Source organism: Alexandromys fortis, unplaced genomic scaffold (genome assembly GCF_014885135.2).
Source record: "Alexandromys fortis isolate MF-2015 unplaced genomic scaffold, M_Fortis_MF-2015_v1.1 scaffold_99, whole genome shotgun sequence".
Lineage (NCBI taxonomy): Eukaryota > Metazoa > Chordata > Mammalia > Rodentia > Cricetidae > Alexandromys > Alexandromys fortis.
In genome coordinates this window covers 1,066,997-1,091,343 of record NW_026067982.1, presented here as the reverse complement: position 1 = coordinate 1,091,343, position 24,347 = coordinate 1,066,997, and the positions used below count along the sequence as shown (strand labels likewise).

General features: G+C 41.3%; 1 protein-coding gene across 2 annotated transcripts in view; it reads right to left on the bottom strand.

The window, feature by feature from the left end:
• Window positions 1-24,347, bottom strand: part of Dcaf5 (DDB1 and CUL4 associated factor 5) — a 119,647-nt gene that overhangs the window by 77,036 nt on the left and 18,264 nt on the right. For both annotated transcript variants that reach the window (XM_050158641.1, XM_050158642.1), the window contains exons 2-5: window positions 12,591-12,734; window positions 8,028-8,064; window positions 7,016-7,155; window positions 5,141-5,270 (exon numbers count right to left, since the gene is read on the bottom strand). In XM_050158641.1, coding sequence (XP_050014598.1) covers window positions 5,141-5,270; window positions 7,016-7,155; window positions 8,028-8,064; window positions 12,591-12,734 — 451 coding nt within the window. The remainder of the gene's footprint in view (window positions 1-5,140; window positions 5,271-7,015; window positions 7,156-8,027; window positions 8,065-12,590; window positions 12,735-24,347) is intronic.

Here is a 24,347-nt window from a genome sequence, read left to right as displayed (position 1 = left end):
AAAAAAAAAAAAAAAAAACAAACAAACAAAAAAAAAAAAACAAAAAACTCAACAACTTAATATCCATACGCTGGGCTAAGAAGGACAGATATTCAGGAGGGAATCCTCATGGCTCTTACGGAGACTATCTCTAGGAGTCCAATAGCCAGCCAGTCAGAGTAGATCCTGAATTCACCAATAATTTACGATAAAGACATAGTACAGAACCACAGCAGACCAAACCTAGACTCCTAAGGGTAAACAACTTGTCCTTTCTGGGCTGAGATCTCAATAAAAGCTTTCTTTTTCTTTCTTTAAAACAACAACAACAACAAAACCACAAACAAAACCAGGGTCTCATTATATAGCCCTAGCTGGCCTGGAACACCACAGGCCTCCAACTCAGAGATCCACCTGCCTCTGACTCCCAAGTGTTGAGATTAAAGGTGTGTGCCACAACACCAAGTAAAATCTTTTTGTGCTAGAGGAAAAAAAAAATATTTCATTTACTCTCTAAGACTTTCTACATATAATTTTATTAGCAATATAAGGGGTTTACAAGACTCCTAAAACTTCTTTCTATAAATATCTCTGAAATAGCTCCATCCTGCTTAAAGCTTGTTCTCCTGAGGGACTCCAAACTATCCGAAGATCTGGGCTGGGGTTTCTAGGGAGTTGTATTCAAGAAACAAATTATCGGGGGCTGGAGAGATGGCTCAGTGGTTAAGAGCATTGCCTGCTCCTCCAAAGGTCCTGAGTTCAATTCCCAGCAACCACATGGTGGCTCACAACCATCTATAATGAGATCTGGTGCCCTCTTCTGGCATACAAACATACATGGAAGGAATGTTGTATACATAATAAATAAATAAATATTAAAAAAAAGAAACAAATTATCTACTGCAACTCAGCATAATTAATCCTACAAGAAAAAGACTGACAGCCTCCCTCCCTGTCCTTTACACCAACTTGTACTAAGGGAATTCAAACAGAGAAGAGCTGTAATTGAATCCCTAATTCCAGGGTATGTGAAATTAGAAGGCCTCTCAGAGTACGCCATGCCCCTTTACCTGGCACCAACAAAGCTTGTACAACATTAGAAGGGTTGAAATAGCAAGGCAAAGACCTTGTTCCCATGGGACTGTGCTCCACTGATGCCAAAAACAGAATCAGGCTAGACTGCCACTGGCCTTATTAGATGATTTTCTTTAATATGGGCTTAAAAAAAAACTATAGGTTATAAGAGAAAACACAAAATTCCAGCCATAAATAAAGAAATAAAAACAATAAATATTTTTTTTCTCCTGAGGGACTCCAAACTATCCGAAGATCTGGGCTGGGGTTTCTAGGGAGTTGTATTCAAGAAACAAATTATCGGGGGCTGGAGAGATGGCTCAGTGGTTAAGAGCATTGCCTGCTCCTCCAAAGGTCCTGAGTTCAATTCCCAGCACAGGTCTGGAGAAACACACAGCCACTATTACAGTTAGTAGTTTCTAAGTCACTGTAGCCTTTGGTGGTAATGGTAGAAATCTGATTTTTTTTTTAATCAAAAACACCTTTCTTAGGCATGGTGACACACATTTGTAATCACTCTGAGGTAAAGACAAAAAGATCAAAGTTCAAAGCTCAAGGAGGCAAGATGGCCACTGGGTAAAAACTCTTACAATGCAAGCTTGATGTCCTGTTCAATCCCCAGATCCCAAGGCAGAATGACAGACTGACTCCTGACAGTTGTCCCTGCCCCCTCCCTATGCACATGCCATGGTATACGTACACTCCCCGCAATAACAGCAATAGGAAAAGGAGGAGGAGTAATAGTAGTAGTAGTGGTGGTAGTAGTAGTAATAGCATCTTTTCTTAAGTTCAGTGGCATCCTGGCTTTACAGTAAGCTCCCAATGAAAGAAAAGGGAGTCCAGGTGGTGGTGGTGCACACCTTTAATCCCAGCACTTAGGAGGCAGAAGCAGGTGAATCCCTGTGAGTTCTAGGCCAGCCTGGTCTACAAGAGCTAGTTCCAGGCCAGCTAGGACTGTTACACAGGGAAACCCTGTCTCAAAAAATCAAAAGAAAGAAAGAAAGAAAGAAAGAAAGAAAGAAAGAAAGAAAGAAAGGAAGGAAGAAAGGAAGGAAGGAAAGAGGGAAAAAGAGAACAGAAACTGATGGTGCACACCAATCCTAGTGCTTCAGAAGTAGAGGCAAAGAGAATCAAGAGCACACAGGGAGGGGCTATATGAAATGCAGTCTCAAAAAAACAAACCAAAAACAAAGAAAGGAAGGAGGGAAGGAAAGAGAAAGAGTGAAACTTAAAATACCACACCCTACCTCCAGGTGGTTCAGTGGTTAAAGGCATGCCACCAGGCCTGTCAACCTGAGTTTGATCCTCTGGACCTACATGGTAAAGAAAACCAACTTCTGCAATAGCTAGTCATTGCAACTCTAAGTGGAGCAGAAAGCAGGCTGGGAACAGGCAGGAATAGGCAATTCATATTCTGCCTTTTGTAGCACAGATGAGCTAGAACCATTGTTCAGAAACACCATGCGATGACAGAACTAACTAAACCTAAGAACCTAAAGAGCCTGTCTTCTTTTTGGACAGTGCCCTCCTTAGGCACATAGCACAAAGGCACATGAAGGGTCTGCCACTATTGTGCACTAGAAAAGCAGGAGGGGTGAGGGACTGTGTGATGGAGAGTGAAAAAGCAATCTCCTCAGCCATGTGGAGCCTCAGGGAACCCTGCTCAACATGAGGGACACTCCTCCACTACAGTAGTTCCAACTTCCTGAACTGCCCTGTGAAGAGAATCAGTCAGTACTGGAAATCAAGGAAGATAATCTTCTGTACTTAACTGCCTGCTTCACTGAGGGTCCATTAAGTAAGGAGAACCTTGCTTATTCTTTATGGCACTCTGCAACATTGCTTCACGGAGTGAGCAATTACCTACACATAGGATCTCCGGAGACATTAACTGCCTTTTATAAACAATGCAGGTGAAGATGGACGCTTAAAAAAATCCCACACTAGCTCAGAATTGAAAATAATAGAGGGTTATTTATTTAGGGGTAGACTCACAGATCACAATCATCTGTTGGAACAGGGAACAGCAACCAAATCCCCCAGCTGGAAAAAGAGGCTGGACACATACTTTACATAGGCATAAATAGTATAAGAGATCACACCAAGTGGGCTGGTATCTTAAAGGCTATTGGCTGAAGAGACAGAATGTGCTCCCACAGCACCTCCCCCTTTTGTTTAAGTAAGAGAGTTTGAAACCCAATACAAAACTATATACACTAGGAACAAATATCAAGTATAAGATTAGAATTACAACCAGCATAAACAATATTAAGCAAGGAATGTATGCTAAATGTTTTAATAAACATTCTATCCTAAGGAGTCTAGTCTTGTATAACAAATGGCTTGGCTAGATCATAAGAGGACAGTAACTACAACTATCTAATCTTCAACCCCACTGAAGGCCTGAGAAGGGAGATAATATTACTTGAGCAGGCAGAAAGTACAATCAAGTGCTTCCAAAGAGAGCAATATATGACAGAGACAATTAGCTACCTGAGCAATTACCTAAAGTCTCATTAGCAATGCTGAAGCAACCAACTTTGGCTGAGGAAGGCCTAGCATAACTGACAGACCATTTTTAGAGGCAGTAAACTTTTCAGAACTGTCTTACCTTGTCCTGGCAAAATTTGACAGTTCTTTTTCCTTGTGTCCTGCTTATCCATCTCTGGATACTATGTACTTTGTCAGTGGTTGAGGTATGGGCAGTTCCTTGCCCAAAGGCCAATTGTGCCAAGAAAACAAACTCTGAGTGGAGTGTCTTTGGTGCTCAACATTCTCTTGGGAGTAGATTAGTGCTGTCAGGAGCAATTGTGTCTCATGATAGCAGAACCCTAGGCTATTTAATTGCCATGTTCTACAGATCCTTGAAATGGTTGAAGGTTACCTTCTAAACAGAATACAATTTCTATGTGTCTAAAGAACCTAATTGATCTGACTGTATGCACAACAAACATGAACAGCTATTGACCTATAATATTTAATTCCTGTATAACTTAAAGACTATGTACAAGTGCCAAAAGCCCCTGCCTCCATCACAGGACTTAAGGAACATGAAAGAACATCCTACATCTTATATCCTTACCACTTTTAATAATTCCTGATATTCCCCAGTTAGCACTTTAGATGATCAAGTTAGGACTGGGCCAGTGTACTTTTTTAATATAAAAAACAGAAGAAACAAGCAAACCCCACGGTATCAGCCATTAACTTTTTGTTGTTGTCTCTAGTCCTGTTAAGGGAATGAAAAAGGTGAACCAATTTCCTTCTCAAAAACTACATCATATGAATAGATAACATACAATTTCCATATAATTTTAGGAGTTTACAGTTCTACTAAAGCGTACTGAGGGACACCCTGTGGCCTGAAGTTAAGAAACTCTAGTTCAGGGGCTGGAATGTTGGCTCAGGGGTTAAGAGCCATCTTAAAAAGAAGCTGGTTTTTCAAAGGTCATGAGTCCAATTCCCAGGAACCACACAGTGGCTCACATCCATCTATAATGAGATCTGATGCTCTCTTCTGGTGTGCAGGCAGAACACTGCATGCATAATAATTGAATCTTAAATCTTAAAAAAAAAAAAAAGTAAAAAAAAAAATCTACCTAGCTGTGTGTCAATGAACGTGGAAACTCCACCTGCATCCAGAAGAGCTCCTGTGCAAGTCTGGAAGCACTGAAGGGAGGTGTTTACCCCTTCATACAATTGCTCCGTAACTACTCTGTCTAGGGTTCAGACTACAACTTCTGACTCCACAAGAAGGAGAGTGGATCTCTCATCTGCTGTTGACTTTATAAAAGCAGGACAGGTTAAGAGAGATGCCCACACCTTTAACCCCAGGCAGAGGCAAATGGATCTCTGTAAGTTTGAGGCCAACCTGATCTACGTAGAGAGTTTCAGGACAACTAGGGTAACGTGGAAAAAAAAAACCTGTCTTGAAAATTAAGACAGAAGAAAATAGAAAGAAAAAAAAAAATATATCCTCAATTGAGCTTAGCTGCTACCACAAGTTCTTGCAACACTTGCTGGCTGATTCCACTCCCTGAGAAATGAGGAAGGCAAAGGCTGAAGTACTTCCTCAACTGGGGCTTACCTCTGAGGTTTTCTAATGTCCCATAGTCCCACGCCTTCCTTTGAATTGGCTGTGGCCAATAACCTGGGCTCCACGGGGTTAAACATGACACTGTGAAAGGCTGATGGATAATTAGCCAGGCAGAAGGGCTCTGTGAAGACAGAAACGAGACACCACTCTATGAGAGCAGGCAGTTGAGCAGGAGTCAATGAAAGATGGTGCCAGTCCTGTGTAGTGAACACCTCACTAGCACCTCCATATCTCCCTAAGCCTCCAATACCAATTAAATGCACAATTTAAACTGTAATACTCAGACCCTAGTGTTTCAAAGGAAAAAGTGCGCTGTTTACACTTTAAACTATAATACTCAGACCCTAGTGTTTCAAAGGAAAAAGTGTGCTGTTTACAAAAGGAAAGATGAATTCTGCTAGAAAATTTCACAACTCCTGGCAAAGTTATTATACCTTTAATATTTATAAAATTGAAAGTTTTATAAACAAATAGATTTAATGAAGACAAAGTGAAACAGTGAAAGATTGAGACAAAGCAAAGTAACAGTGCAGTTCCCCTTCTGATTCACAATGCTCCCTAAATGGACAGAACTGTGTTTGACTCCCGGTATCCAAAAAAAGCCTGAGCCGGGCGATGGTGGCACATACCTTTAATTCCAGCACCTGGGAGGCAGAGGCAGGGGGATGCCTGTGAGTTCCTGGTCTACTAAGCTAGTTCTAGGACAGGCAGCTGTTAGACAGGAAAAAACCCTGCCTCAAGGGGGAGAAAAAAAAAAAAAAACTTAGCGCCCCTTTTCTGTAACTGAGGGAGAAGAATTGTGAGGTCAAAGCCAGCCTGATTTATATACCCACAATATGTTTTTGTTTTAAAGTTTAACACTTGGGCTGCCTTTGAATCCAGTCAATTCCTAATCAACTTGACCTGGAACTCTGGACTCTTTGCATAAATTACAGTTACTGGTGAGGAAAGAATCACCTTGCTACATGGAATAACATACTCCTCTAAGATCTATTACAATCAAACAAAGACAAACATTATCTATGGTTTCCAAATAAGTCATGTTCAGGGCCTTGGGCAGGGGAAGCACTCAGCCACCTCAGGAATAGAGCATGCAGAAAAGGGATTAGTGTACATACAAGCACACAGAAATGCAGTAACAGATACTGTCTGTTGTGACCAGCTCTGCTGACCAAGGACAGGCTTCTTTGTCATCCTGAACCTGTAAAGGTCTGATATATGAGCAAATACAGACCTTGGTCCTGCCTGCCAAAGAAGGTGAGACAGAGACTGTGGGTTCATTACTGAATCAAACTAAGGACAAAAGTGGGCAGGGTGGTAGAATTAGAAGAAACAGTAAGAGAAATCCCTCTGCAGGATATAAGCTAAGAAGATACATTTCCTGAAGAACATCAGAGTCTATAAAACAAGTCCTTCAGTCAGCAACTATAAAGTGGAGGAGGAGTTCGCTGTCCTAGAGACAGAGTGCACTTGCCAACACTTACCCACATGGAATTAAGGTGAGGGTCTGTGTGGTCTTGAAACAAGAAGTACACAGTGTCCCTCTTCTCTGCAAACAATCCACAAAGTGTGGACCAGCACCACACAAGAGAAGTCTTTGGCAGCTACCCCCACAATGAAGCATCACATATTCTGGGACCACTGAGTGCCAAGAGGCAGGGTCTGAGCAGTCACAGGCAGCTGTAGAATGTTTGGTAAATGTGGTCTACTTCTGACTACCTGGGGCAAGATGGGCCCTCCAGTGTCACATACCTGGGCTACCTATCAGAGCCCCAGATTTCTTTTCCTTAGCTGTAACTCACACACTGATTAACTTGCTATCACATTGTTGAGCATAACCCAACAACTCCTTACACAGTGGCCTACCTCCATGGGGAGACTCCCGGATGTCCCAAATGAGAACCCGGCCATCATCTGAAGAGCTGGCAAAAATGTTGTCATTCACTGGGCTCACCGACAAGCCATACACTGCATCTTCATGAGCAAACACATCCAGGGTCTCACTGCTGAGAAACAGAACAGAGAAGCAATTGACACAAACACACACACACAGACAAGGTGCAGACTCCCAGCCCTAAGGTACCTAGCTAGGATTCAGTTTCTCTCATTCCCAGAGTAAACCAACAAGATATTGAATTAGCTAATTAGTTCAAAGCTCAAATGAAAAAATATATATAAAGTATGTCCAAAAAATATCTATGTATACATTTAAAGGTATTATTACCTTTATAAACTTCATAATTTTCATACTAAGCATAGCTCATGTTTCTATTTGTTACAAACTCATCTACTTGTATGGAGAGGTGAAAGTGGTACAAGACTTCCCAACACAGAGAGGAGGTTTAAAGGCAGCCAGACCTGGTAACAGCAGAGGTAGAGAGCTCTCAGCAGACTTGCATGGTGATAAACAGCACAGCTCTGAGCTAGCCAGAACCCAGTGCCTAACTCTGGGCCTCTGCGCCCTCCTGTCATGGATATCACAGCAGTATCCCTCACAAATGAATGTGATGGTTAAATGACTCAATGCAGAAAAATCCCTTAACAGGGCCTGGAACATGATAGTAAGAACTCAATAAATACTAACTACTATCAACTATTGATTTTTATTGTGTATAAGTAATAAATATCAAATAAATAAATATAATAAAGGAGAAAAATCTTTCCCTCTTATCTCTTGTACTTATATGCCAACTCTGCAAATCTTTTTCTTTTTTTAATATGATATTTCCTCAAACTATTATAGAAATCATTTTCTTTTTTCAGAAAACTAATATTGGTTCCATATTTTCTTCAAAAACTAAAATCCACGTCTAAGGAGATATTTGCCTCTGTTCATCTAAAAAATGGTCAGTCATTATCACACCAATAATCTATTTACCTTTCAACATCATGGAGGATAACTTGCTCATCATTTCCTACAAAGGAAAAAGACAAATATTTCATAATTCCTGCAACGTGGTCCCTTTCACATGACAATGTGGGATTTTAAAGTTTCCAGAAAAAAATTATGAATGGCATCAGCAGGTGGAAGCTCTTGTCTTGAAAACTTATTTCCTAAGTTTGATTCCCTAGAACCCATGGCTGAAGGAGAAAAACTAACTCCTGAAAGTCGTCATACATATGTGCCATGGCATGTGTATTGAGCTGGTGCACGTATGTGCACGCATGCATGTGCGCTCTCTCTCTCTCTCTCTCTCTCTCTCTCTCTCTCTCTCTCTCACGCACGCACAAACACACAAAGTATCAACACACTCAAAATACAAAATAATACAAAATAGGAATGTTAAGTTAGAAAAAATATCAAGACCATTTATGAGGTCAGGTATAGTATACCTGCTTGTAATCCCAACACATGGGGGGTGAGGGGGAGAATGAGGAGGCTCAGGGCGCCTAGGAAGTGAGAAACTGCCTCACAAGTCACATATTTTCTCTAAAAAACCATTAAGGGCAGAAAGGTCTTTACCGAGTTTTTGTTTTGTTTGTTTAAAAAAGCAAGTAAAACCTGGTAACTTTTTTAGAATACATTATTCAGGGGATCAGACCAAAATAAACCATTAGCCATTCAGGAAGAGTGGACAATCACTTCACTCATCCACACTAAACCATCCACCCCAGGGCAAAGCAACCATCAGCTGCTAAAACTTAGAATACAATCTCTTAACAGCTCTAGGCTTCTGCAGTCCACGAGAACACAGGGATAATATAACCACCTACTTTACTGGGTCATTACAAGGATATGAGACTATAAAAGCACTCAGAATCAGGCTGAACTTGATAGGCCTCCAATAAATGTTTGTTGTTTCTACCTAATCCTTCACAGCATTAAAATCTGGTGACTGTGATCCTAAGTGATGGTAGAGCTTTCTTCCACAACTCTCTCTATATTCTTATTCTAAAAATCTAAAACACTATCCATGATATGTCTTCAAATAGTTTATAAAGCCAAAAACAATTAAAGCAAACTTGTGTAGGACGAAAGACATCCCACTCCCAGATGCACAGCCCAAAGCCATCTAAAATAGCAGCAAAAACAGCAGTAAGGATGTGGTCTAAGTCATCTCAACTTTCAAAGTGCTAGCTATAAATTCTCCAGTGGGTACATACTAATGACATAAGTAAACTCACACTAATAACTTCCAAGTGCCCAAAATAGTGGGGCACTAGGGACAAGAGAATAAGATTCTGTCCAGTCCTTTACGAATTCAAAGTCTTGCCAGGCAGTGGTGCACACCTTTAATCCCAGCACTCGGGAGGCTCAGGCAGATCCCTGAGCACTAGTTCCAGGACAGGCTCCAAAGCTATAGAGAAACCCTGCTTCAAACGCCTCCCCCAGACCAAAAAAAAAAAAAAAAAAATAGAGAGTCTGGCTGGGTGGTGGTGGTGTGCACCTTTTTAATCCCAGCACTCAGGAGGCAGAGGCAGACAGATCTCTGTGTCTACAAAGTGTGTTCTAAGACAGCCAGAGCTACATAGTGAAACTTTGTCTCAAAAAACCACCCCCCACCCGCCTCAAAAAAAAAAAAAAATCAAAGAAAGAAAAGAAAAAAAAAAAAAGGAAAGAACTGTGTCCAGTTACATAAACTACTAGGAGAAGGAGGGTGAGCTATGGGGAGATGGGACTTTTAGTTTTAGGGACAATTATCCCCTTCATGTTCAGAGAGAAAGCATACGGGAGAATCAGAAATCAAAGACATTCAGGCAACTCTAAACTCCTTCTAGTTTAAGGATAAACTGGATGTGTGGCTCAGACTTACAAACCCATTACTGAGGAAGCAGAGGCAGGAAGACTTCCTTACGTCCAAGGCCAGTCTGGGCTACTCAGTGAGTGGTAAGCCAGGCTAGGTCAGCTTGGGCTATAGTGAGACCCTGCCTCAGGAAATTTTAAAAGGTGGGGAGAAACAGGATCAAACAAAGCAGCCCAATGTGTGACCTAAGACACCAAATAGTATAGTTGGCAAGGGGAATGAGGCTGGACAGGTCAGCTGGGTCACACTTTATCCTGTGAGTATTAGAGAGTCAAAAGAAAACACAGCCAATTTTGGTTTGTTTTGAAGACAGGGTTTTTCTGTTTAGCCTGGGCTGGCCTGGAACTTGCTCTGTAAACCAGGCTGTTCTCAAATCCAGAGATCTACCTGCCTCTGCATCCTGAGTACTTGGATGAAAGGCATGCGTCAAATATTTTTTAATGAAAATTTATGGCCAGGGAGAGATGACTGGGGCAACAGATCTGCCACACAAGTATGGTGACCTGTGTGGTTGATCCCTGGACTCACATAAAAGTACAAGGACAAGAGCAACTTCACAAAGTTGCCCTTTTACCTCTGTACACACAATGTGCCCTCACATACTGTGCACACAAAATAAATTAAGAAGTCATTCTAAACACAGAAGTAAATGAAAACTTGTGTAAGCAATGACTTGAAGAATGAGAGGTCTGACGGACTATAAACAAAACAAAACATGAAAACAAAAACAAAAAGAAACCCAAAAAGGCAGGCTGGAGGATGAATTCAAGATCATCGGGAAGGTGAGTTAAGCATAGTGCTCAACTGTAGTCCCAGAAATTGAGAAGGCGGGCATGAAGGACAGGAGTTCAAGGCCACCCCTTCTACACAGTGAATTCAAGGCCACTATTAAGATAACCATGCAACCAGGAATGGTGGCATATGCCTAGGTTTCTGGTACTCAAGAGGCTAAGGCAGAGATTCTCATATGCTTAAAGCCAGGTTGGGCTGCTTAAGGAGACCTTACCACAAAACAAAATCAATCAATGCAACAGATGAACCTTATACAAAATGGCATTTCTGACAAGTTGAAAGTACGTGTTCAGCGGTTTCTTTTATTGTGATTTTTAAAGTTGTTGTCCCTCCACCCCTTATTTTGGCCATGCTGAGGGTGACTTACAATCTTGCATATCCTAGGCAAGTGGTCTACCAGCTGAGTGCATTTAAAATGCTTGTGAAACATGGAAGATATCCAGCAGGAAAATCTGCAGTTAACGAAGAGGTCAGGGCTAGAAATTCTGTAGTCAGACAGCCATCACCAAGTTGTCTATCAGTCACTCCAACTGTACCCTAACAACTACCTTTCAAACAAGAATCATTTATAGGTCAGGACATCAAACTGAGTCACAACCATAAGTATCTTTAAAAATGAAATAGTGAGGGATAAAATGATAGCTTGGTGGTTAAGAGCGCTTGTTATACAGTCATGAGAACTGAAGCTCAAATCCCAGCAACTTGCATTACAAGCTAAGCATCCCCCAAACACAGCTTCCGCTCTGAAGGAGCCTATGTTCTCCTTTGGCCTCTACACATGCACGTACAACCATGCGGAAACACACACAAAGAGTATGTATTTTTTAAAATAAATATAATTATATATAAATAAAATATAATATTATATAATAATAAAATAATATATAAATTAAAAAATAAATATAAATTAAGCCTGCTGAGCCAGTTTTTGATTCCCATATGGTGGAAGAAGAGAACAACTTTAGCAAAGTGTCCTCTGACCTCCACACACTTGCTGTGGCATGCTCCTCAAATAAGTAAATGCAATAAAAAAAAAAAGTTTTGTTTTTTTTTTTTTCAATTAAGCCTAAAGTTACTGACCTACAGTCCCGGGAAGTGTAGGAGTTCAAGGTCAACCTGAGCTATTTGAGACCTTTTGTCATCAACCACCAGCAGCAGCACAGAGAAGGAAAGCAAGGAAGGCAGGACATGCCTATCATCCCATCACCCGGGAGACAGGCACGGTCTGACAGTACAATGTCACGCTCAGCCTCGGCTCTCAGACCTTGTCTCACAAAACAAAATCATGGTCAAATCTTTTTTTAGATGAAAATTTATAGCTGGAAAGATGGGTCAAGAGGTAAAAGAAGGTCGGGCAGTGGTGGCACATGCCGTTAATGCCAGCACTCAAGAGATCTTTGTGAGTTTGAGGCCAGCCTTGTCTACAGAGTGAGTTCCAGGACAATCAGGGCTATGCAGAAAAACCCTTTTTCCAAAAAGAAAAAGAAAAGCTTGCATGCAGCACAAGCCTGGTAACACAAGTTCGATTCCCGGAGGCTATGTGAAAAATGGAAGGAGTACACATACCTACATGTGCAATAATTAAAAATAAATAAATACGGTAGCAACAAAAAGTAAAATCCCAGAAGAGATAAAACAGAACATAAAGCACGAATCAGTGAATCATATACTTAAGGTTATTTCTTCCTGTATTCTATATGAAGAATGTTCTGCCAAAGAAAGGACCAAGGAAGGGAGGAAAGGAGGGATGGAGGGCAGGGAGAAGGAGGATGGAACCTTAATTCACATGTTCAAACCAACTATGGAAAGGCAGTAATTCCACAGCTCAGTAAGATTTAGGAAGAAAAATATGTTATCTGACCATTCTTTCAACTAATTTCCCAAGGTAGAGTCTCTCTTCTTACCTCCAGAGAAGACTTTGGTGTTGCCACTGTTGAAAGCCAGGCAGAAAATGTTGGAATGGTGCTCTCCCTTCAGCTGTATGGGACTGACCCTGGAATGGATAGCTTGTTCCATGTGCCACAGCAGAACTCGGCGGTCATCTCCTCCTTTAGCAAGGACCAAGAATCTAGGGTTAAAACCATTGATACTGCAAGGCTAACACTTGAATTTGCCACCTCAACTCCCATCCTTTCTGAATCTACGCCTCCCCAACTATAGAAGATTCTGAGAAGGCACACAAATCCAGGATTCTTATCTGTGAGGTACATGAACTCTAAACTGCCCATATTCTCCCAGGAATTGTTTGAGTTTTATTTTTGCTGTCTGATTGACTGCTTTATTTTAGTGGTGATAGAGAGAGAACCCAGAGCCTTGTGCACACTAGGCAAGTGCTCTACCACTATATTCCTATCCTTTTCCAAGTTTTGACTCAAACAGATAATACAGAAATTATGAATAAGCACTGACATTGAGAACACACTCCCTACCCAATACCTTTTGTTCCTCTTATCTTTCTAGAAATCTAGTGTTTAAATATTTGCTTATTACCTGGAATCTTTCTAGTAAAGTCTTTTGGGAAGGGAGAGGGGAATAGCCAATAGAACTTGAGATGGTTTCTACAGCTTTGCAACCAAAAAACTCTTATAGCATTTCTAGCATAAAAGTTTACAAAGCAATCTATGAACTGGACTTAGCGACTATAGGACAGTATACAGACAACTAAGGGCTGCTTGGCCCTAATAGGAGGTTGATGTAATCTAGTTCTCATGGGAGCCCTACTCTTACCTCTGTGCAATTCTCAGTGTCTGAATTGCAAAAGCAATGCCATACTGTATAAGCTAGCTCCTAGAGAATGAGAATATACTTGTTCTATATACTTGTAGATGTGTTAACAAGTGTGTAGAAGGAGGAACAAACTATTAGCAAAGATTACTTCTAGGAAACAAGAGAAGTTTAGATTACATTTCTCATTTGGTATATACACAAATGTACACACACACACACACACACACACACAAAATGTTATGTGTACTGGAGCCTGAACGCAAAGCCCTGTGTAATATCAAGTCTCAAGTGTTTACCACTAAACTATTTATTATACCCATTCCTATTTGATTTTTTTTAAAAAGATTATATTTATTACGTAAACCTATTCTGCCTGCATGTATGCTTTTTTTTTTTTTTTTTGATCTTTCGAGACAGGGTTTCTCCGTAGCTTTTGGAATTAAGTTGAGCACCTCAAACTTCCAGAGGTGCTCAACCCTGCCTCCTAAGTGCTGGGACTAAAGTTTAAAGTTATGTGCCACCACTCCCTGCCTGTCTCTTCCCACCCCCACATGCTCTAATTTGATTCCTGGCCAATGTTATTTTTAATCAGTAAGAAGGTTAGTAAGAGGTGTCTTCCATTGCTGTATTTCTTTGCCATAAATATTCTAGCCCACTGCATGAGTCCTTGTTTTCCTTTTCTACTGTGAAGTTTAAAAAGCCCAGAATATTTTATTTTAGAAGTATGTGTGTGTTTACGTGTACATGTATGCAAAGGGCATAAGCAGGTGTCAGATCGCTTTAGTTAAGAATTAGAGGCATTTGTCAGCCGTCTAGTGTGGGTGCTGGGACTAGAACTAAAGTCATCTTTAAGAGCAGTCTTAGCCTCCGAGCCATCTCACCCTATCTTTAGGAATTTTTTGTTGTTGTTGTTTTTCGATACAGGGTTTCTTCATGTAGCCCTTGCTGTCTGGAGACCAGCAAACTATGCAAACCTATACCACGCTATTACAAAAGCAGTCGGCTGGCATTCTTACTTTACAGTCCAGAACAGCTGAACACAGAAGGAAACAATTTGCTTTGAGTTTCCTCAAAAAATTACAGGAGCACAGGGCAAGACTGTGGGAGTTCCCCGAGACTTTGGGCAATGCTTGAGGAAGCAAGACTGAAAATCATTTAAACACCTAGCAACTAGTCTGGTTAAAACCATTGTTCAATAATGATGTATTCCCAACATTCAGGAGGCTGAGGTAGGAGGATTACCATGAGTTTGAGGCCAGTTTGGAATATGAATACTGAGTTCCAAGCCAACTTCAGTACAGAGTAAGACCCTGTTTCAAAAAGCCAAAATGAGGGCTGGAGTGATGGCTCAGTAGTTAAAAGCACTGGCCTCTCTTCCAGAGAACCTAGGTTAGGTTTCCAGCAACTACTTCAGGTGGCTCACAACCTTATATAACTCTAGGGGATATGACACTGTCTTTTGGTCTCTGTGGGTATTGTATGCAGGTATACATATACACATGCATAAGCACCATATACACACAATTTTAAACCAAGCCAGGCATGGTAGTGCATGCCTTTAATCCCAGCACTTGAGAGGCAGAGGGAGGTGGATTTCTCAAGAGTTTGAGGCCAGCCTGGTCTACATAGTGAGCTCTTGAACAGCCAAGGACTATATAGAGAGACTCTGTCTCAATAATAATGATAATAATAACTATCATCCACAAATTTATCCCTGTCTTTCAAATGTTTTTAAATAATATCAGACTATGAATCACAGACTCATTTTAAAAACAAAAATACCAGAAGTGCCCAAGAAACCCGGTCCTGAAAAACTAAAACCAAAACAAAGTAGGAATGCACTAGGGAGACAGGAGGAACGGGAGACATGATGGCGGTGACAGATGAGAGAGGGCTGAGGTCTACATGCTGCCATTGACCAGCAGGGGTTAGCAGGATGATGTACACACTCAATCCCTGAAACCTGCCGCCCAGCCAGCCTCGAGATGGCCCTGGATCTGAGCAAAAGTGTAGGCCTGAGATGAGGAAAGGTTCACTTTCTGGATTGGACCTCCTCAAAGGACCACCATGGTCCAAGACACCACAGGAGGTTGTGTTGTTGTCTGTGGTCCAGGCTACTTTGAAGCCTGAGATTCATATGGACACATGCGGCCTGTGCACTGCCCAATGCCTTTGTGATATCCTCAGGTTTTGCTGCCTCGAGGAGCCATGCTGATGTGAGTGGCACATGTAACCACCTGAGACCAGCTGAAGTTTGTGGTCTGTGTAGCCACAGAGGGCCATGAGTCGGACAGTGTTCCTGATACAGCCAAGGGCCTTGATGTATGTGGCCCATGTTACCACATGGACATCTGCATGGGCAGGGCTGATACCTGAAGCCATGTTACTGTCTGTGAGCATAGGGAGAGCTGGTCCCACCCCTCACTGGCAACTGCAATGTGGCAACCACACGGAAGCAAGGCAGTGGATGTAGGAGAACTAGTCATGCTTAGTTCCAGCCACTGCATGGCTCTCCTCAGCTCATGGCTTACGACACAGATGCAGACGGAGAAAGACTCATCCATCCTCCCTTGGGGACTGGCCACTAGGAATTAGGTCACTCTCCAGTGAATATATGGATAACACAAAATGGATGTGTCTTTTTTGGTGAAAGGGGAGGGTCATAAGGGGGTAAACATGAGAAGGGGAACGTGATTGCAATATGGGTGCATGATGTGAGATTCTCAACTTAAAAAAATAATTAAAAAGAATATTAGTTGGGTGTGGTGGCACATGCCAGGTCCTGTATTCCTAGCTCCTAGCAAGTAGAGGCAGGAGGATCAGGAATGCAAGACCAACCTGGTCTACAGGTGACCCTTGAAAAAAAATAATGATCTGTACCCAGGTAATCTGGCTCCAGAAACTGCTCCTTACTCTACACCAATCCAGCCTATTGAGTAGGGAGCAGGCAATGAAGAGTTACTGAAACCGACCAGATTAAATGGCCAGGTTGTGTACTTTTTAAAGACAGTTATGGGATTCAGCTTGGCCCCCAAATTTCCATGTAGCTAAAAAGACCTTGAACTCCTGATCCTCTTGCTTCCATTACAGGCAGCAGACAAGACACTATCAGGTATTGTGTGGTGCTAGGAACCAGGGTTCCCGAATGTGAGGCAAACACTCTACTAGCTGAGCTACACCACCTGCCCAAGCATTTGTAGGCTCAATGATGGCTGCGTTCTGCCAATGGGTAAGCGAGGTTGGGTGATCTGCCAAGGCACAAAGCTGGAGTTAACGTCTTAAATGGAGAGTATGGATAAGGAAAATCAAATGCCAAGCACTGGCAGGTCTGAAGAGATAAAGGTTACATATGGACTCTGCACCTTACTGCAGAAGCTGCCAGAAGCAGAATCAGGCCTTGTAGCAGTCCTGTAATTAAAACTACTCTGGAGGCTGAGGCAGGAAGATAAAAACTTCAAGGCATTCCTAAGCTACAGACTAAGTCGGAGGTGGAATAGCATCTACAGGTACTAACTTCTGCTAGTGCCCTGCTAGTACTTTTCTTTTGAAAGATAAACCTTTTTATCTAATTGTATTTCATACCCCCAACTAGGTAAAAGAGCAAAGTTATTCTCATTTTAAAGTAGTCTCCTTACACCAGTCACAGGACAGGGTTGGAAAGGTACCTGGGAGATCATTTTCTCTCCAGTGGCCCCATTTTACCCATAAAGAAACTGATACAAAAGAGGTTAAGCTACCACCAATTAGAGGAAGAGGGGAGTTGAAGTCCAACATGTTTCTGTTCTTCCTAAACACCACTGGATGATTCTAGGCAGTGGAGAAATTAATTTTGTAGTTTTCAGATGTTATTAAAAAAAAGACTACCTAACAAAACCCACAGACATTATAGTAATATAAGATTTCCTTTTAAGTTGTGCGTGTGCGTGTGTGTATGTGGTGGCACACGCCTTTAATCCCAGCACTTAGGAGGCAGAGGCAGGTGATCTCTGTGAATTTGAGTACAGCCTGGTCTACAAAGTGAGTTCCAGGACAGCCATGACTGCTACACAGAGAAATCCTGTCTTTGGAAAAAAAAAAAAATCCTTTTAAACACTGTTCTTAAGGAAATAAACTCTGAAAGGCTAGGGAGATGGTTCTATCAGTAGAATGCTTGCCAGAAGGAGGACCTGAGCTCAATCCATAGCATTAAAAAATGAAAATTAAAAAAAAAGCATCAGCTAAGGTATTGCTCTTTCTGCTGCCATCTTGGATCCATGTTCTCTACACAAAATACTTAGTGAATCCACAGAAACCGCCTCTGCTACAGTTGCCACAGCCTCAGGCTGAGACAGGGTCTGCACAGAATCCAAGTCATCAGTAGCAGAGCTCGAGGGCTACATCACACCTGCTACACACACACACACACACACACACACACACACACACACACACACACACAAGCGCGCCCAGGTGGTGGCGGCAGCCCAAGTCAATGATGAACCAGTCAGCAATGAACAAAAGGCTATGTCCCAGCTGGGTCTTCGGCAGATTCCAGGGATTACAAGAGGCATTAGGCAGAAATCTAAGAATAGCCTCTTGTCATCACAAAGCCAGACGGTTGGTCACAGGAGCCCAGCTTCAGATACCTATACAGTTTTTCGGGAAGCCAATATTAAAGATTTATCTCAGCACACACACAGATGACAACTGCTAAAAAACAAGGTGAAGGTATTTCAAACATTCAAGAAAATAAGACCCCAGCTGCACAAAAAGAGAAAGAGGTTGTTGTGGAAAATAAAAACAGAACTGGTCAAGTCAGAAGTAGGTGTGTTAAATGTTAAGGCTATGGAAGCCCTGAAAAAGAACAATGGTGACCCTATAAAGGTTATTATAGAATTAACGATGCAACTATCTTAAAACAAGGACCCTTTTGTTCCCCAAAAGTGGAACTCAAGACTAGAGTGTAGTGCATGTCTTTAATCCCAGCACTCCAGAGGCAGAGACAGTTGGATCTCTTGAGTTCAAGGCTAGCCTGATCTACAATACTGTGTTGCTGGCCAGTTGGGGGTTACAAATTGAGACTCTGTCATGAAAAAAAAAATGGAAGTACAGCTTGGTTTGAAATTTGCACTATTAATATCACCAATAAATAATGTGAAATTCCCTTCTATAACCCCTGAGAAAAATCAAAAAGCAAAGTACATACTTCTAACCAACAGTGGCACTGATTATACATTACCATTCCACAAGGAAGGAAACAGGGCGAAGGAGGAAATAAAGGACCAAAGCAAGACTGAAACCTACCAAGTCAAACTCTAAATCCTGTAACTCTATTTCTGATGTCAAAGGGCTTATTAGCCAGTTCTTCAAATCTCCCACTCCTTTCAGCTTTGTTTACATACTTCTCTCTTTTGGTCTGGTTCCACTCCGTGTCTGCAGCTTTCCCTGGCAGGTACCTCATGGCTCTGGCATCTTCAACATCTTGGGGTCTCCAAGGAAACCCAGGCTTCACTTTCACAGCTTCACTCAATGGTCTCTCTGGGCCTCCATGTAGGGATACCCCTGCCACAAATTTGGTCTCAGCAGCTTTCCTGGACTTTGGAGGAAGATTCCACAACTCCTTAACTCCAGCATTCTTGGCTTTAAAAACCAGAACTACCTTAGTAGAGGATGCCAAGTTCTACGGCTTGCTTGGGATGCAATCTGGCCCCCTACATGAAATAATTAACGTAGATTTTTGTTTATGCTTTCCTTTGTTCATAACTTTCCTTTGCTTTTGGACAGATTCCTTAGGCATTTCACAACTTGGAAGCTTAGTTGGGTTGGGTCTTGCCCTGAGGGCACCACTCTCTTTATTTCATTTAGTTAATAGGCCTTTCTTTAAACTTCTCATTTCCTTGAACACAGGACTTGGCTCCAACATTACACTTCCTGGCGCTCTTTTTCTCCTAGACTGTACATTCTGTACAGAATTCAGAATTTTTTGCCCCACTTGTTCCTTTCCATTGCAATCTGTACAAGAGTGATTTTTAATAACCACATGGCACAATGCATACTAGGTTGTCTTGAAATCTCTGCCAATGGCGTTAGTCCAAAAGTCTTCAACTTAACATCTGGTAGATTTATAGGACAAAGACAAAAAGCAGCCATATTCTTGGCCAAAACATCACAGGAACAGTCTCCAGCATAGCTGCTAATATCATTCTGCTATGAAATCTTTAGCTGGGTCTTCCTGGTCCACACTGCTCTCAGGACTACTGTCTTCCATGCTCACACAAGGGTGACTCTTTAATCCCAACATTTAGGGCGTTCAACCACTTTCCTAAACCAAAGCCTACATTCAACCAGCAAGCAATGCGGTCAGGCCTGTCACAGCAACAGGGACCACTCCCTGGCAACATCTTCTGTCTTAGTTACTGTTCTATTGCTGTGAAGAGACACCATGACCAAAGTAACTTATAAAAGAAATCATTTAATTTGGAGCTGGCTACAGTTTCACATGGTGAGTTTATGAGCATCATGGTGGAGATCATGGAGGCAGACAGATAGGTGTGGAGCTGAATCAGTAGCTGAGAGCAGGTGTAGGCGTTTGACACCTCCGAATCCTTTCTACACCATCCATCAACAGGAACCAAGCATTTAACCATATATGAGCCTACGAAGGCATCCTAGTTCAAACCACCACAAGGCCAGAGGAAAGCTTTTGGGATTCGGGTTTTCTCTACCCACTGTGGGTTCCAGGGATCAAACTGCAGGTATCAGGCTTGTATAGTGAGCCCCTTTAGCCACTGGGTCATCTCATCAGTCATTTTTTTAGGTGTGTTGACATTGTACTGATATTCCAAAACTAATGATGGCTTAGTGCCGATTAGAGCAATAACACAAGTTGTGCTGGTCAGCATATTCTTTATAATATTTTATGCTTATTTACTTTATGTGGATGAGCCTTTTGCCTGAAGGTGTATGTGTGTGTAGCCTGGTGTCTTCAGGTCAGAAGATACGTGTCAGTTCCCTTGGAACTAGAGCTATAGATGGCAGTAAGTCAATAAGCGGTGCTAGGAACAAATCCCTGGTCCTCTGAAAGAACAGGAAGTGCTCTTGACCAGAGTCATCTCTCAGGCCCCTCATTAGTATATTCATAACTGCTAATCACTTGTAGGAAAACAAAACTAAAAATGTCATCTATATTTAGCATGTCCTTGATAAAACAGTAATTAAAACAAATTTCAACCACAGAATAATCCCTAACACCGTATGATGAAACTCAAAGTACTCAATAAAACATAAGCTCACAGAAGAACAATGATTTGCTCATCATAAGCTGAGCTAGATATCTTTTCCAATTTTACTAAGTTTTACTAAAACAGACTAATTATAGTTTAAGGCTCAGGGACTTAGCAATATTTTCTCAAAAATGAACAAGATAAGCCTGTGGCCTGTGATCTCAAGGAAAATAATTAGCAGTATATCTCCTATGACAAAATTCAACTTCTAAAGTAAAAAGAATTTCCAAAAACTTATATCTGCCAGGGAATTCAATAGTTATTCATGTATTTCTGATGAAACTTGTGGCAATACTAACAAAGTGATTTAACGTTTTTTAGCTTAAGGGGCTAGTGAAATGGCTCAGTGTGTAAAGGCACCAACTGCTAAACCTGACCATGGGAGGGAAGAATCAGGTCCTATAAATTGTCCTCTAACATTCTGCAACATAAATAAATAAATAAATAAATAAATAAATAAATAAATAAATAGTATGTTTGAAAGTTTAAATGATGTGGGATGTCCTTCTGTATATATATATATATATTGCTTTTATTGGTTGATGAATAAAGCTGTTTAGGCCAGTGGCTTAGCAGAGGAAAGAAAGGTGGGAAATCTGAACAGAGATATATAGAGTGAGTCAGAGACACCATGTAGTCACTGAAGGAGAAAGACGCCAGAACATTACCTACGGTAACCACAGCCTCATAGGTAAATAGAAATGGATTAGTTTAACATGTAAGAGCTAGCTAGGAATATGCCTGAGCCATCGGCCAAACAATGTCATAATTAATACAGTTTCTGTGTGATTTTTCGGTCTCTATTTACAAAGTGTGGCTCAACTGGTAGAGTGCTTGCTGAGCACACATAAAGCCGTAGATGTAGTTCCCAGATTAACCATGGCATGGTGGCACGTCTCTGCAATGCCAACACTCAGGAGGTAGAAGCAGGAGATCAAAAGTTTAAGGTCATCCTAGGATACAAAGTGATTTCAAGACCAGATTGAGAAACCTGAGAGTCTGATAAAGAAAAAAAAAGAAAGAAGGAAAGAAAGAAAGGATGGAAAAGGAAGGAAGGGAAGGAGGGAAGGAAGGAGAGAGAGAGAGAGAGAGAGAGAGAGAGAGAGAGAGAGAGAGAGAGCGCGAGAGAGCTGTGTGTGGTAACACACACCTTTAGTCCCAGCATTTGGGAGGCAGAAACAGGTGGATTTCTGAGTTTAGGCCAGCCCAGTCTACAGAGAGAGTTCCAGGACAGCCAGGACTACACAGAGAAACTTGTCTCAAAAGGCAGAACATGGTCTGGAGAGATAGCTCAGAGGTTAATAGCATTGGCCGCTCTACCAGAAGTCCTGAGTTCAATTCCCAACAACCATGTGGTGGCTCACAACCATTTATAGTGGGATCTGATGCCCTCTTCTGGCATGTAGGACATACATGCAGATAGAGTGCTCATATGCATAAAATAAATTAAAAAAAAATTTTTTAAAAAAAGACAAAACAAAGCAAAATTATCTTTAAGATCAAGTAATGGCAAGGCACTCAAGAGGCTAAGTGGGACAACCCTGAGTTCAAGACCAGCCCATGGAACTAGAAACTACATTTTGGACTGGTCTGAGTTATACACTAAGACCTTATCTCCAATATAAATAAACAGAAATAGAAACAAACACACACACTCCCTCCCCCACTTACACATTTATTATTGTTTTAAGTGAGTATTTAAGCTTTCTCATATTTTTATTTCTAATGCAATAAATCATAAAGGGGATAAACTAGTTTTTCTGAGATTTTCAATGATTTCAATGTTAAAAAAAAGTCTTGAGATCAAAAGTTTGAGAATTTTGTTTTATGGCAATTTTTTTTTTTAAAACCCAAGTGATTCTTGTCTTCCATAGGCACTGGACATATCTACAGACATTTTTTCATTGTTATAACTGGGAACTACAGTTACCAAAGGGATATACTGAGTAAAGGCTGTTAGAGTGCACAGAATAGCCCACTTTAACAAAACCATATTCAGTCCAATGGCAACAGTGCTAAGTTAAAGGAAAATGTTCTCCAGAATAGTCAATAACACACGAAGAAAATATTCATTTTAATTAGAAAATGTGACTAAACGCTAAAGATGACCTCATCCCAATTTTATTTTTAAAACATACACATAATCTGGGTATGGTGATATATACCTATAATCCCAATACTCAGAAATAGAAAAAGAAGATCAGGAATTCAAGACCCTGCTCTAGGCTAGATAGTGAACTCAAGGCCAGCCTAAGCTTCATAAAACTGCATCTAAAATTAAATAAATAAATAAAACCTTAAAAATAGAGCTGGCATGGTGGCACACACCTATAGATGTGCACCAGGGAGGCTGACATGAAAGAACAGAGATCAGTCTTGGCTACATAATGAGACCCTGCCCCCAAATGAAGGGTTTACTAGGCACGGTGCTGCCCGCCTGTAAGCACAATGACTTAAGTTATTTTCCACTGCTTTGATAAAACACCATAACCAGGGCAATTTATAAAAGAAAGCATTTAATCTGTTTTACAGTTTCAGAGAGCTCAAGTCCATGATGGCAGAGCAAAGCAATAGGAGAGTTCACATCTTAATCCACAACCACAAGGCAGAGAGAAGACTGAAAAATCACTGAAACCTCAAGGCCTACCCCAGTGACATATCTCTTCCAAAAAGGAGGTGTCTCATTGTTCCCAAAAAGTTCTACTAACTGGGAACCAAGTATTCAAATATATGACGAGCCTATGGGAACTATTCTCATTCAAATCACTACACGATCCTCTCTTAGCACTCAGGAAATGGAGACAGGAGGATCAGGAGTTTAAGGGCAACCTTAGCTATAAGTATAGTCTGAGACTAGCCAGGGCTATATGAGACTCCGGTGAGAAAAAAAGAAAGAAAAAAGTACATACACATAACAAACAGGCTAAAAATATGTTCCAGATATTAATAATAGTCATCCAAGGTAAGAAAAATTACTTTTCCTTTTTCCTCCTTATTCTTATTTAAGTGTGTTTATGCATTTGTACGCCACATTTGTGCAGGAGCTGGCAGAGGGAATGTCAGATCCCCCTGAAGTGAAGTTATGAGCAGCTAGAAGCTGCCTGATGTGGGTGCAAGGAACTGAACTCCAGTCCTCTGGAGGAGCAGTCAGTGCTATTAACCACTGGGCCATCTTGCCAGCCAGCCCCCAGAATTACTTTTTCTTTAAATTAAACTTCCTATAAATGGAAGCTGGAGGTAGGGCTCAATGAAGGAATGCTTGCCTAGCATGCATGAGACATATGCTTCCATCCCCAACACACAAACAAAGAACTAAGTGAGTGTGAGCAAGATGGTCCAGCAAGTAGAAACACTTGCACAAAGACCTGATGACCTGAGCTCAGTCCCCAGATCCTTCAAGGTGATAGGAAAGAAATGACTTCTAAGAGCTGTTCTCTGACTTCCACATGCATGCCATGACTCCTAAGTACGCACATTCACATATGCACATACAGCTTTAGTCCCAGGACTCAAGGCAAAAGAAACTGGCTATTTGTGAGTTCAAGACCAGCCTAGGCTACAAAGTAATACTCTGTCTCAAAACAAAATACAAATAACAAATGGATGGGAGGATTATCTTATAACTGTCACATTCTGGTAACTATTGTAAATGTCTTATTGGATCATACAAGT